This window comes from Mus caroli, chromosome 8 (genome assembly GCF_900094665.2).
Source record: "Mus caroli chromosome 8, CAROLI_EIJ_v1.1, whole genome shotgun sequence".
In the NCBI taxonomy this organism is placed as follows: Eukaryota; Metazoa; Chordata; class Mammalia; order Rodentia; family Muridae; genus Mus; species Mus caroli.
In genome coordinates, this window is record NC_034577.1 from 86,725,246 (window position 1) to 86,736,903 (window position 11,658).

At 48.8% G+C, this 11,658-nt stretch overlaps 1 protein-coding gene across 1 annotated transcript in view; it reads right to left on the reverse strand.

Annotated features, from left to right (window-relative positions):
* Window positions 1-4,010: 4,010 nt before the first annotated feature.
* Window positions 4,011-11,658, reverse strand: part of Cngb1 (cyclic nucleotide gated channel beta 1) — a 64,744-nt gene continuing 57,096 nt past the window's right edge. The window contains exons 29-32 of the mRNA XM_021169699.2: window positions 9,921-10,039; window positions 9,374-9,520; window positions 5,238-5,457; window positions 4,011-4,536 (exon numbers count right to left, since the gene is read on the reverse strand). Of these exons, the coding sequence (XP_021025358.1) occupies window positions 4,249-4,536; window positions 5,238-5,457; window positions 9,374-9,520; window positions 9,921-10,039 (774 nt within the window). The 3' untranslated portion in view covers window positions 4,011-4,248. The remainder of the gene's footprint in view (window positions 4,537-5,237; window positions 5,458-9,373; window positions 9,521-9,920; window positions 10,040-11,658) is intronic.

The window sequence follows — 11,658 nt, forward strand, 5'->3', positions numbered from 1 at the left end:
ACTATTCAGCTATTAAAAACAAAGACGTCATGGATTTTGCAGGCAAATGAATGGAACTTGAGAATGTCATCCTTAGTGGGGTAACCCAGACCCAAAAGCACATGCATGATATGCGCTCACTGATAAGTGGACATCAGCCATGAAATACAGGATACCCATGCTACACTCCACAGACCCAAAGAAGCTAAGCAAGAAGGAAGGCCCATGTGAGGACACTTGAATTTCACTTAGAAGGAGGAATAAAATAGTCATAAGAGGAAGATGGAGGGAGGGAAATCAAATGGAGAGGGGATGGGGAAGGGAATGTGAGGGAGGGACAGGAGAGATGGCCAAATGGCCATGAGAATGAATAAAAATCTGCAACTGATGGGGCTGGGGAGGTAGGGGACATCTCCAGAATGAGACAGAGACCTGGGATAGGGGAGGTGCCCAAGAACCACTCTATTGGTGACCTTAGCTGTGACTCATAGCCTTGGGGATATGGGACCTGAAGAGGCTACCTCCTATATCCAGGCAGGGACTCCAGTGGAGCTATAGAGACATCAACCCACCCACAAAACTTTCAACCCAAAATTTATCCAGTCTGCAAGAAATCCAGGTACAGCTGATGAAGCAAGGACTGAAGGAATGGCCAACCAATGAATGGCCCAACTCAGGATCTATCCCATGGGCAAGTTATTCCTGACACTATTAATGATACTCTGCTATGCTTGCAGGAAGGAGATAACTCAGCTTTCACCCACTTGAGCATTCACAGTACCCTTCACGACAAAATCAAACCTCTTGTCACCTGAATTTTCCAGCCTGTCAATGACTGGCCCTCTCTCTGTGACAGCTGGAGTAGCCTCTCGCAGGTGATCACAACTTCCTAAGTTGTTCCTTATTATCAGGCCTGGATGGAAGTTCAGTCTTTTCTTGGTTTTTAAGACAGGGTTGCTTTGTATAGCTCTGATTGTCCTGGAACTCACTCTGTAGACCAACCAGACTGGCCTTGAACTCAGAGATCTGCCTGTCTCTGCCTCCCAAGTGCTGGGATCAAAGGTGTGCACCACCACTGCCTGGCTTGGAAATTTAGTCTTAAACAATAGGTTTTCTCTCAAAACTATGGCCAGCCACAACCCTCCTTGGAGAGTAGTAAAATGGATGTGCTATTCACAGCTGATCCCTGCCTCAGGAGGAGGAGGAGGAGGAGGAGGAAGAGGAATCTCACCAGAACAGCCAGCCCTCTGGTGTTTTGAGCTAGTCCTGTAGACAGGTCTACCAGTTGCCTGTCTTTCTCCACGGCCACCCAGTTTATCTTTAGGATGAAGTTTCTGCTTCCCTTGCCCCTTCTTATTTATTTATTATATGTGAGTTCACTGTAGCTGTCTTCAGACACCCCAGAAGAGGGCATCAGATCTCATTATGGAGGGTTGTGAGCCACCATGTGGTTGCTGGGATTTGAACTCAGGACCTTTGGAAGAGCAGTCAGTGCTCTTAACCACTGTGCCATCCCTCCAGTCCTACTTGCCTCTTCTTGCTCCTTCCTCTCACAAGAGCCTTTTGGTTGGTTTGCCTTTTGACAGGGTATCCTTATTTCACCAGGTTGACCTTGAACTCTCAACCCTCCTGTTTCATCCTCCCAGGACTAGGCATACAGGTATATGCCACCAAGCCAGCCTTGTAATTTTCCACTTGTTGGCTTTGTTGTTGTTCACTTGTTCATCTGAGACAAGGTCTCATATACCAGCTGGCCTCAATAGTAGCTGAGGCTAGCCTTGAACTCTTTTTTTTTAAAAAAAAGATTTATTTATTATATGTTATGTACACTGTAGCTGTCTTCAGACACACCAGAAGAGGGTGTCAGATCTCATTACAAGTGGTTGAGAGCCACCATGTGGTTGCTGGGATTTGAACTCAGGACCTTTGGAAGAGTAGTCAGTGCTCTTACCTGCTTAGCCACCTCTCCAGCCCATCCTTGAACTCTTGACCCTCCTTCTCCCACCTTCTAAATGTTGGTATTCCAGGTGTGCACTGTCACACCTGGTGCCAGCTGCTAGTTTTAAAATGAATCCACAACCCAGGAACGTTTGTCTAAACTCTTTAATTAAAATGAGCTGTACTGTGAAAGCCGGCGTGTACAGAAAGTATTCTTGTGTGCTGTGGAAACAGCTTGGACTAGTTCCGATGGCTGAGCATATTTTGATAATGAAGTTTTTAAGCAGCTTCTTGGTTTTAGTTCTATTTAGAATATTTATATGGTTTTTTTTTAAAGTGGTATGCTATTCATTATCAATCAAATTATCAATGCAAGACACAACAAGGAGATTAAAAGAGGAGAGAACCAATGGGCACACTTGCGTGTTCTCTTCAGACTTCAGGGTTACAGCAATCTCTGGACTACATCAGTGGCCAGCCAGTCCAATTCAGACTGGAGATTAGTGCCGGTCTCCAACTCAGTTTACCTAACATCTTGTTTCTGTGAGTCTCACCATAAATGAGATAGCTCAGTGAAATTAAGACACTGCCGATCTCATTTCGAAATTAATGTTCTTCCCAGGAACCGCGGGAACCTCTTGCTTTATATAATAAGCAATATATTTTCAAGGGCTAGCATCTAAAAGTAGGTGCATTCACAGAAAACAGATTCCGCATGAAGCAGGCTCTCATGTGGAGGCGCCAGGGAAACATGCCACTGTTTACTGAAGGGTGGCATGTTTACTTTGTAGGAGCATCCGAAATACTGGCCACAAGCGGGTAGCATTCTCAGGGCCCGGGCTTTAGAACATAGGATGCAGCTCTGAGGATGCTGCTTAAGGATGTTAGGGTTAAAAAAAAAAAAAAAACTAACAATAACAAAAACAAAACTGACTAGACTCCCAGACCCCACCCCACATCGCTTAAAAAAAATAAGGTGTGCTAGTGAGAGATTAGCTCTGTGTGAGGTTCATCTTTTGGTATTGAGGATCACACAGGAAGTCACACAGGCCAGGTAAGTGCTTCCTAGTGAGCCAAACCCCATGTGTACAAGATGAGTTTATTACTGTGAGCTGGTGGAGACGACTTTGCAGCTTCACATGGGTTTCAGAGATTTAACTTAGGTCATCACGTTTGCATGGTAGGGTGGCAAGGGCCTCTGCCCACTGAGCTCTCTCAATGGCCCTGCCATGTTATTCTTGATAGAGTGAGATCAGAAACAATCCAATGGCTCACTGATGAGCGGTGGCTGAGATGTCACCACGCATTTAAACATGGACTGTGCTGTCATCACCAATGAACCAATATACTTCCCCCTTTCCTTTTAAAGATGGGATATTGCTATCTAGCCCAGGCGGATCCCCCTGCCTCCATGACACCCAGCTACAAGCATACTCTCTAAATGCTAGGACCAGAGTAGCGTGGAGAGCTCTTGATATCGTTACCTACTAAGATAAGCAATACTTTCAAGGGCGCTAAGATGATAATGCAGCCATCACTACCCGGAGCAAGGAATACCAGGATCGCCTGCCCTGCCATTAGCTAGATCACCTGCCCTGCCATCAGCTAGACAACTGTGTTTACTGCTGGGATCTGGATGAGCTTGGCTCGGTGATTCTCAACCTTTCTCACGCTGTGACCCTTTAACACAGTTCCTCGTGTTGTGGTGACCCCTAACCATTATTCCCATTGCTACTTTATTACTGTTATTTTGCTACTGTTGTGAATCATAATGTAACTATCTGATCTTTACAATAGTCTTAGGCGAACCCCCCCCCCCATCAAAGGGTCTTTGGACCCCAAAGGGGTCAAGAGGTGCCTGGGAACTCCTCAAGCAATTTTGCTACTGTTTTCTTTTGAGGCAGAGTCTCGCTATATAGCCCTGGCTGCCCTTGAACCAAGGACTATCCTGCTTGGGTCTTCCCGGTCTTGGGTTTGCAGGTGCTCAGTGGGACTCCAGCTCTTCACCATTTAAACAGAGGGTGGCTTCTGGTGGAGACCCTACCAAATCATCGACCTTTGATTTGTCTAGTAGAGTTCTCCTTGATGTTGGAGCCCTCTTTATTCTCTCCTCAAATCTTTGAGAAGTACAAGGCAGGTTTTCTTCTTGAATATAGCAACCTCAGGAGGGGAGCAGGGTGCTCCGGGAATGGCAGGAGCTCGAGGGCATCACTACCACCAGGTGAAATGTGAGCGTTTCTACAAGCCTGTGAGAAGGCGCCCTTTGGCTGGGACGCTTGGTGAGGCGGGTGGTTCAAAGACTGGGGATGGGATCTGGGCGCTGCATGCACCTCACTCCGCCCCCTCTTTCTTCTCCTCCAGCACCTCCACCGACAGTGTCTGCTCCCCCGGATCAGGGCCTGGACTCACGCGGATCCTCACCGAGGGCTCCGGGGGCCCTGCTGCCTCCCCCGTGCTTTCCTCGGGCTTTGCTGAGGCTGGCGGTGAAGAGCTCTGGGCTGAGGGCTCTGGTGGCGCTGGTGGCTTCGGGGGGTCCTTGGGCTCTGGTGGTTCCTGGGGTGCAGGTTGGTCTGTGGCTCCAGAGCCCTCCTCTCCCCCAGCTTCTTGCGAGCTCTTGGCCTGAAACCCAGAGAGCATGACACATGAGGCGTGATTTTCCAAGGCACGGGAAGATCTTACAAGCCAACCTGCCCCCACTTTCTGGGGCATCCAGAGGACAGGGTGCACAATGGGTGAAAGCAAGTAGCCTGGCAGGGCGACATCGTGGTTGTGTAGGAGAAACAATATAGTATCAACAAGTTGAAGTTTGAGGATGAGAGGCCAGCACGTTTGGGGAATTTGTTTTGTTTTATGTCTCCATATGTAGCTCAGGCTGACCCTAAATTTGGTGTGGCGCACAAGTTGGCCTCAAACTCAGGATCCTCCTGCCTCAGCGTCTCCTATACTGAGATTGCAGGCGTGGGCTACGGATGCCCAGCTACTAGGGATAGTTTAGGGATCATATTCCTATTCTCTAACATAATTTCTTATTTGGGGGATGTTTGAGAAAGGGCCTCATACAGCTCAGACTGCCCTTAATCTATGTAGCCCTAGCTGACCTAGAATCCATAGCGATCCTGCCTCGGCCTATGGGAGATGCCAACCAGGTTTCTCTATCTATCCGGTTTGAACCTGTCTCTGTCAGTTCCAACCAAACAAGGCCTGCTGCTGTAAAGGAGACAGAAAGGCTCAACACTGAATGTGTGGCCGGCTCTTACAAGTCCCGGGCCTTCTTGAAACAAACCTGCTAAGGGGCAAGAGCCAGGGCCGGGCCATGTTACCTGTTCCAGCAGCTGTTGCTGTCGCGCGGCTGCCTCCAGGGCAGCCAGTTCCTTGAGCCTGGCTCTCAGGTGGGCGAGCTTGCCGCCCTTGGCTCCCCTGGGGCCCATCTTTCCTGCAGCAGCCAGGGCAGCATTGAAGAGCTTCGGGGTGCCCGCACGCGGGGGCAGGATGAGCACACTCTTCTCCTCCTTGGGTTTGTTGTTATTTCTTAGCATGCGCCTGAAAGAGAGACACACCCATGTCCGTTCCACGTGTGCCGCAGTAGAATTCCTCACCTGCGCCTGCGTAGAACCCTCCGCGTAGCTATGTGATGGCTGTGGTTGGTGCTGTCTTTGGTTAGTGATCTCAGGGTGCTGTGTGCTCATGATAGATGGATGCTTAGAACTGCTACAATGGGGTGAAGCTTACTGTCTGTGCCACAGGGATAAGAACCCCGGGGTTAGGAGTGATTGGTTAACTTGCCTGAGGTCACACGGGACAGACTGAAGGCTATAGTTTGAGTGTGGTTGGAGGTATCTCTAAGGGTTCATAGGCTCATGGTGAAACTGGGAGGGAGATAGCATGGAACCTTTGAGAGTGTTGGGAAGTCTTTAGGGTCCTGAAGGAATGATCTAGTTCTCACAAAAGGGATTGTTATAAAGGTCATCCTGGCCCCCTCTCTGCTTTATCTGAAAAAAAAAAAAAAAAAGACTGGGATTATTGTGCCCCTGAAAATGGGGGAAACTGAAGCTCAGAGCAGGGGCGGGGGCAGGGACAGACGCGCTCCAGGTGGCCTGGAAGTGGCAGAGGCAGAAGCAGAAGAGGGATCAGGTGTGACCCAGCACCCTGTCTCTTTGAATAAGGATAGAATTTTCCATCAAGAGAACCTGCACTTTTTACTAGGGATTTTTCATGCTATCAACGTGTGATGAACAGCTTGGCTCAAGAACAATTGAATTTTGCCTGCAGTCTAGTGGGTGAGACTGCTAATTGGCAAATTCATTCATCAGGGTGCCAGCTCAGTGTGTTTGGTTTTTGTTTTTAAATGAGGCTGCTGCCGGCTGCTTAGCAAATCAGAGCCAATGGGCTTAAACTGCGTGCGGTGATATTAATCGCCTGAGATTTGCATTTCTCCCTGGCTTTCCCCAGGAGACACAAGCGTGATCATCCGTCAGAAGGCTTGGAAGCCGGCTCGCCAGCAGCCCAAGCGCTGTCACCTCTGTCATGTGAGTCCATAATTCACGCATGACAGGCAGCAGGGAGGCTCGGTGTGGTGCTGGAGTGACAAAGAGCAACGGAGGTGACAGCTGCTGGCTGCTCAGCTTTGAGTCATGGCTGGCAGACCTGTCTATGTGAATGGAATTCTCCATGATCCAGGCAGGCCTCTGCTCTGGAAAGTACATGAGGTGGGAGAGTGGAGACTAGAATATATGTATGAGAAAAGTCCATTCACAAAGATGTGTCATTGGGAGTGTTACTTTGAAGAGGATCTGGGATTTCAATCTATCTGGCTGGCTGCCTCTCTCTCTCTCTCTCTCTCTCTCTCTCTCTCTCTTTCCTTCACTCTCCCTCCCTCCCCCCTCAATATATTGTGTACATATTTATCTATACATTTGTATATACATGTATGTGTACATGTATGTATGTATGCATATGTGTGCATGTATGTGTGTATATATATATATATATATTTTTTTTTTTTTTTTGAGCACATGTCCCCATCATAAGGTCCTTCCTCACCATAGATCCAAAGCAGCCAGCCAGGTCAGGCAACCATGGAATGAAACCTTTGAAACCAAGAGCCCAAACAACATCCCTCCTTTTGCACTGATCTGCTCAGGGGAAGGGTATCACCTTGTTCGACACCAGCTACAGCACACACTAGGACCCGGTCTATGGCCACCCTGTGCAAGTCTATGGTGATCACAAGGGTCTGCTATTAGAATCTGAGCCAGACTGCTGCTCAGACCACGCCCACCTGCAGCAGCCTCCTTTCTTTTGGAAAGGAAACAGCAAACCCTTTACCCAGGGCCTGCTTGTGAATCCTTAGGCTCCTAACTGACTCCCCGATGCCTGGATTCCAGGAGAATCCTCATGTCCCTCCTCATTTCCCCAAAAGGCTCAGGTAAAGAGCTCCTGCCATGCTGCTGTCTGTCTGTCCATCCATAGTGTTAATAACTCTCCTAATAAATCTTTCTTAAAAGGATAATCAGCCTCCGTGATCCCAGGCTGGAACCCGTCTACCAGTGAGCACCGATCTCCAAGTGTTAGCAAGAGGAAATCTGCAAACACAGGCCTGGGCTGGATGAGGAGGGAGGGTGTCTCTGTGCTCAGGAGAAAGACACAGGACACACAGGTCTTCAAGGCGGGTCTCTGCTATATAGGGAGTAAATTACAAGATAGCCTGGGCTATAAGATCACACACACACACGCGCACACACACACACACACACACACACACACACACACACACACTATTACATTTTTAACATGGATGGCGTTGTCTTACTGTGTTTTGTCTTGTTTTGTTTTGAGACTGGGTTTTACTAGGTTATCCTGGCTGTCCTGAACCTCAATATATAGACCTGGGTAGTCTTGAACTCACAGAGATACACCTCTACCTTACCCAGTGCTGGGTGTGCCACCATGCCTGGCTTGGACTAGCTTACTTAATCTTCACAACAGACAAAGTAGGGGATGGTGACTTCTATTTTATAGATGCAGAAACTAACCCAAGAAAAGTCAAGGAAATTTTGCAAATTCACCCAGCCAGTACATCACAAAGAAGGGATTTGGGTGTCACCAGCCACCCCACCCCTCCCGAAGGTTTCTATACCATAGGATGCCGCTCTGTTTGAAATCTCATCTGAAGGACTAGAAAGCAGAAATCTTCTCTTCTAAAAACAAAATAACTTACTGCCCAATTCAAAATCCAAACACACATGCGCACGCACACATGCACATGTGTGCACACACACACATACACACACACCTGCATTGCTATTCATAGTTGTAAAGCATTGGCACTATGCCAAGTGCTCACTGTGGGGGAAGGAAGGGGAGGAGAGCGGAGGGAAGGCTGTCTGTGACTGCAGCTGACAATAAGCTATCATCCACATAACCGGAAGTAAGAACACAGCCAAGGGCCTGCCTGTTTTTGAAAAGAGGAAAACACAAGCTGGAAAACGTGGGAGTCAAGGAGGCTAGGCAGACCAGGTGGCACAGGCCTGTGAGCCCCGCTCCTTAGGAGGCTGAGGCAGACGGAGACGGAGATGGCGGTGCTCACCTGGACTACAACAGGAATGGCAGCCTGGCCAATGGAGCAGGATCCTGCCCCAAATACAAATCAAATATGACAAACTTAAAGGCTGGAGGCTAGGCTCCAGGATAGAGCATCCACCTAGTATGCACAAGACCCTGGGCACTAAAGAAAGAAAACAAAAATATCCCCAAACCTAATGTATTTAGCTCCTTATAGGGGCAGATGACAGGCGAAGGAGGACTTGTGACACTTTCCTGAGCATACAGTTTTGTACTTCAGGAGTACTGTTAACATTTTATATTCTCAAAAATCAAAACAAATCAGCAACAACAACAGCAACAACAAAAACCCAATCCTGCCAGTCATGGCAGAACACACCTGAGATTGCCCTCAAGAAGCTGAGACCGGAAGTTCACTAAGCTAAGCATGGTGGCCCATGCCTCTAATTCCAGCCCTGGAGAGGCAGGTGACTCTGAGTTCCAGACCAGGTAGGGCTACACAGTGAGACTCTGTCACAAAAACATCAATATCAACTATAGTCAGATGGGTAGAGCCTTAAACCAGAAGGCAAGCCCAGCAAATAAACTTAGCACATTACATGAGAGCTAGTCAAATGTTTCTGTTTTCTTATGCTGTCTCCTGGACCCTCTTCTCCTGTTTGAATTCCCAATTATTCCCTGACTGGTCAATATAGAACTGATCAGCCAATGATTGAGTGGGAGGTGGGGGGAGAGAATAAGCCAGGGGAGGGGGAGGGAGAGAGAGGACTCAGGGCACAGTAACATTGTGCCTACACCCCTATCCGATCCCATGGTCTTACAGAGATAGGAGAACACCTCCTTCTCCCAGTCACTGCTCAGAACCTGAAAAGAAAAAAACAAAGGGAATCTGTACCTGGCCTTCTTCCGCAGTAACTTCTGAGATTCCGGGTAATGCACTAAAATTTCATTCAAATCCTTCTTGTCCAGTATGAAGAGGTTGGTGAAGCCGTGGGCCACCACGTTGGCCGTGCGCCGGTTGCCGCCCCCGACAGCCAGCAAGCTGGAGTAGAAAGGTAGGGAAATGAGGCCCTTTGGAGGCTGTGGTTTTAGAGAAACTGTTTTACGTTTTTGCTGCTGTTGTTTTGTTTCGAGACAGGATCTCACGATGTAGCCCTAGCTGTCCTGGAATTCACTATGTAGACCAGGCTGGCCTTGAACACTCAAAGAGCTCTGCCAGCCTCTGCCTCCTCAGTGCTGAGATTAAAGGTGTACACCATCATGCCTAGAATTGTTTAGGGTTTGCAATAGAATATTACTGTTTCTTTCAGGCTGATTTCCTATGAGCCTCCCTGGTCACTGGAACTACGGATGTGTGCCAGCCAGTGGCTTGGCTTTTGTTCCCATTCATTCAACTATGCATTTCCCCACCACCTTCACACACACCACCTACCACCACTGACCTTATTTCTCCAAACACCGATCCGGCTTTGAGTGTCACCAGTACAGCCTTCCCATCTGGGCCGCCCAGCACCTGCACCTGCCCCGCCTGGATAATGTACATCTCTCGGCCAATCTCCCCCTGGAACAGAAGAGGGCTGAGTCCCACACCCCATGGCCACTGAGGCTGCTCCAGCCCTGCCCTACCAGATCGTGTGATGTGGTTGGGTCAATTTCCTCTTGGCCTCCATCTTCTCTTCTGAATGTTGGGTATGATGCTATTCTGTAGCTCTCCCTTGTACTACTACCCATGGTCTACACCCGAGTGAGAATCTATGCCCTCACCTCAGGAGCTTGGCTAGTGTTTGCTGAGACGGGAATGATGGTAATTGTCAGGAGGCCCACAGGCCCCAGGGCATTTTCTGGGCTGCGGTCGGTGGGCATGCTTCCCACGGGTGAACCTGCTATGGTAAGATTTTGCTCTACCAAGACCATAATGCAAAGTCATAATGCAAACCAGGACTGGGATTTCAGTTCAGACAGCTTGACTTCAGGGTGCATGGTTGCCATGGTTGATCTCTGCTCCCAAACCTAGGCTCTGTCTGGTGAAACCCTAAACCCCCAGGACCTCCTAATATGCCCTTAGTTGGCAGATGACCTACTTGAGTAGATTGGCCCTAATCCTAGCCAACTTGCACTCTTACAGAAAACATCTCTAGGTGGAAGAGAGCCAGAGAGAAGATGCCTATCTTGTTACTTGAAGAAATGGGCCAGTTGGCCTGCCAGCCCTGTCACACAGTGGCTCAAATCCCAAGTTAAAAGCAAAGGAACAAATGAATGAATGAATGAATGAATGAATGAATGAAGGGACAAATGAATGAGTGACTGTGGGAATGGATGAATGTTTGGCTTGCTCTGGATTCGATCAGAAACGGGAACCTGCCATATACCTTCCATACATCTTCCAAGCCTCACCCTGTCTTGACGGCCACCTGTCAATCACACCTGTTATGATTAAAATGGGTGACAGTAACCCAGTCACACCTTGACTTACTCTACAGGATCCCAGTACATCACACACACTCGTGATCTGGTGTTCCCTTCTCTGTTCTGACATCTGGGGTCAAAGTCCCAGTGTCTCAGAGAGTCTCGGAGGAATCAACAGCAGGGGGCGCTGCTCACAATGTTCCCCAGCGCCTTAGTCACCTGATGCAACCCCCATGCCAACACACAGAAAACAGCGACAGCAATTGTGCCACCCTATGAGGGAGGCACTGCACCTACACTTTTTATCCACAAGAAGAATGGAACTCAGAGAGGGGAAGCCACCTACCCAACCCTGCACCCCAAGGAAGTGGCTCTAACACTGACTGTATAAAGCGCTCTAATGCTCCCAAACTTCTCCCAGCCTCCCAAGGCAGCAGCTTTAAATGCTCAGCCTTCTGAATTCTCCTCTCCTCTCCTGGCTCAGCAGTTTACTTCCAGAAACTTCATTGCTACATAGCATACTGCCCAACAGACATAGCCAACCTGCAGCTCTCTGAGCCACATTTGGCTAGGGATAGCTATGGGTGTTGGCCCAACACAAACCTGTAAACTGAACTCAAGGGATGTCTTAGCAGGTAAAGGCATCTGCTGGCCATCCTGAGGAGCAGAGTTTGATCCCCAGAACCCACAAGGTGGAGGGAGAACCAGATCCTTCAGGTTGTCCTCCTACTTTGACCTGGTTGTGGTTGCACAACCCCCCCCCCCCCCCCCCCC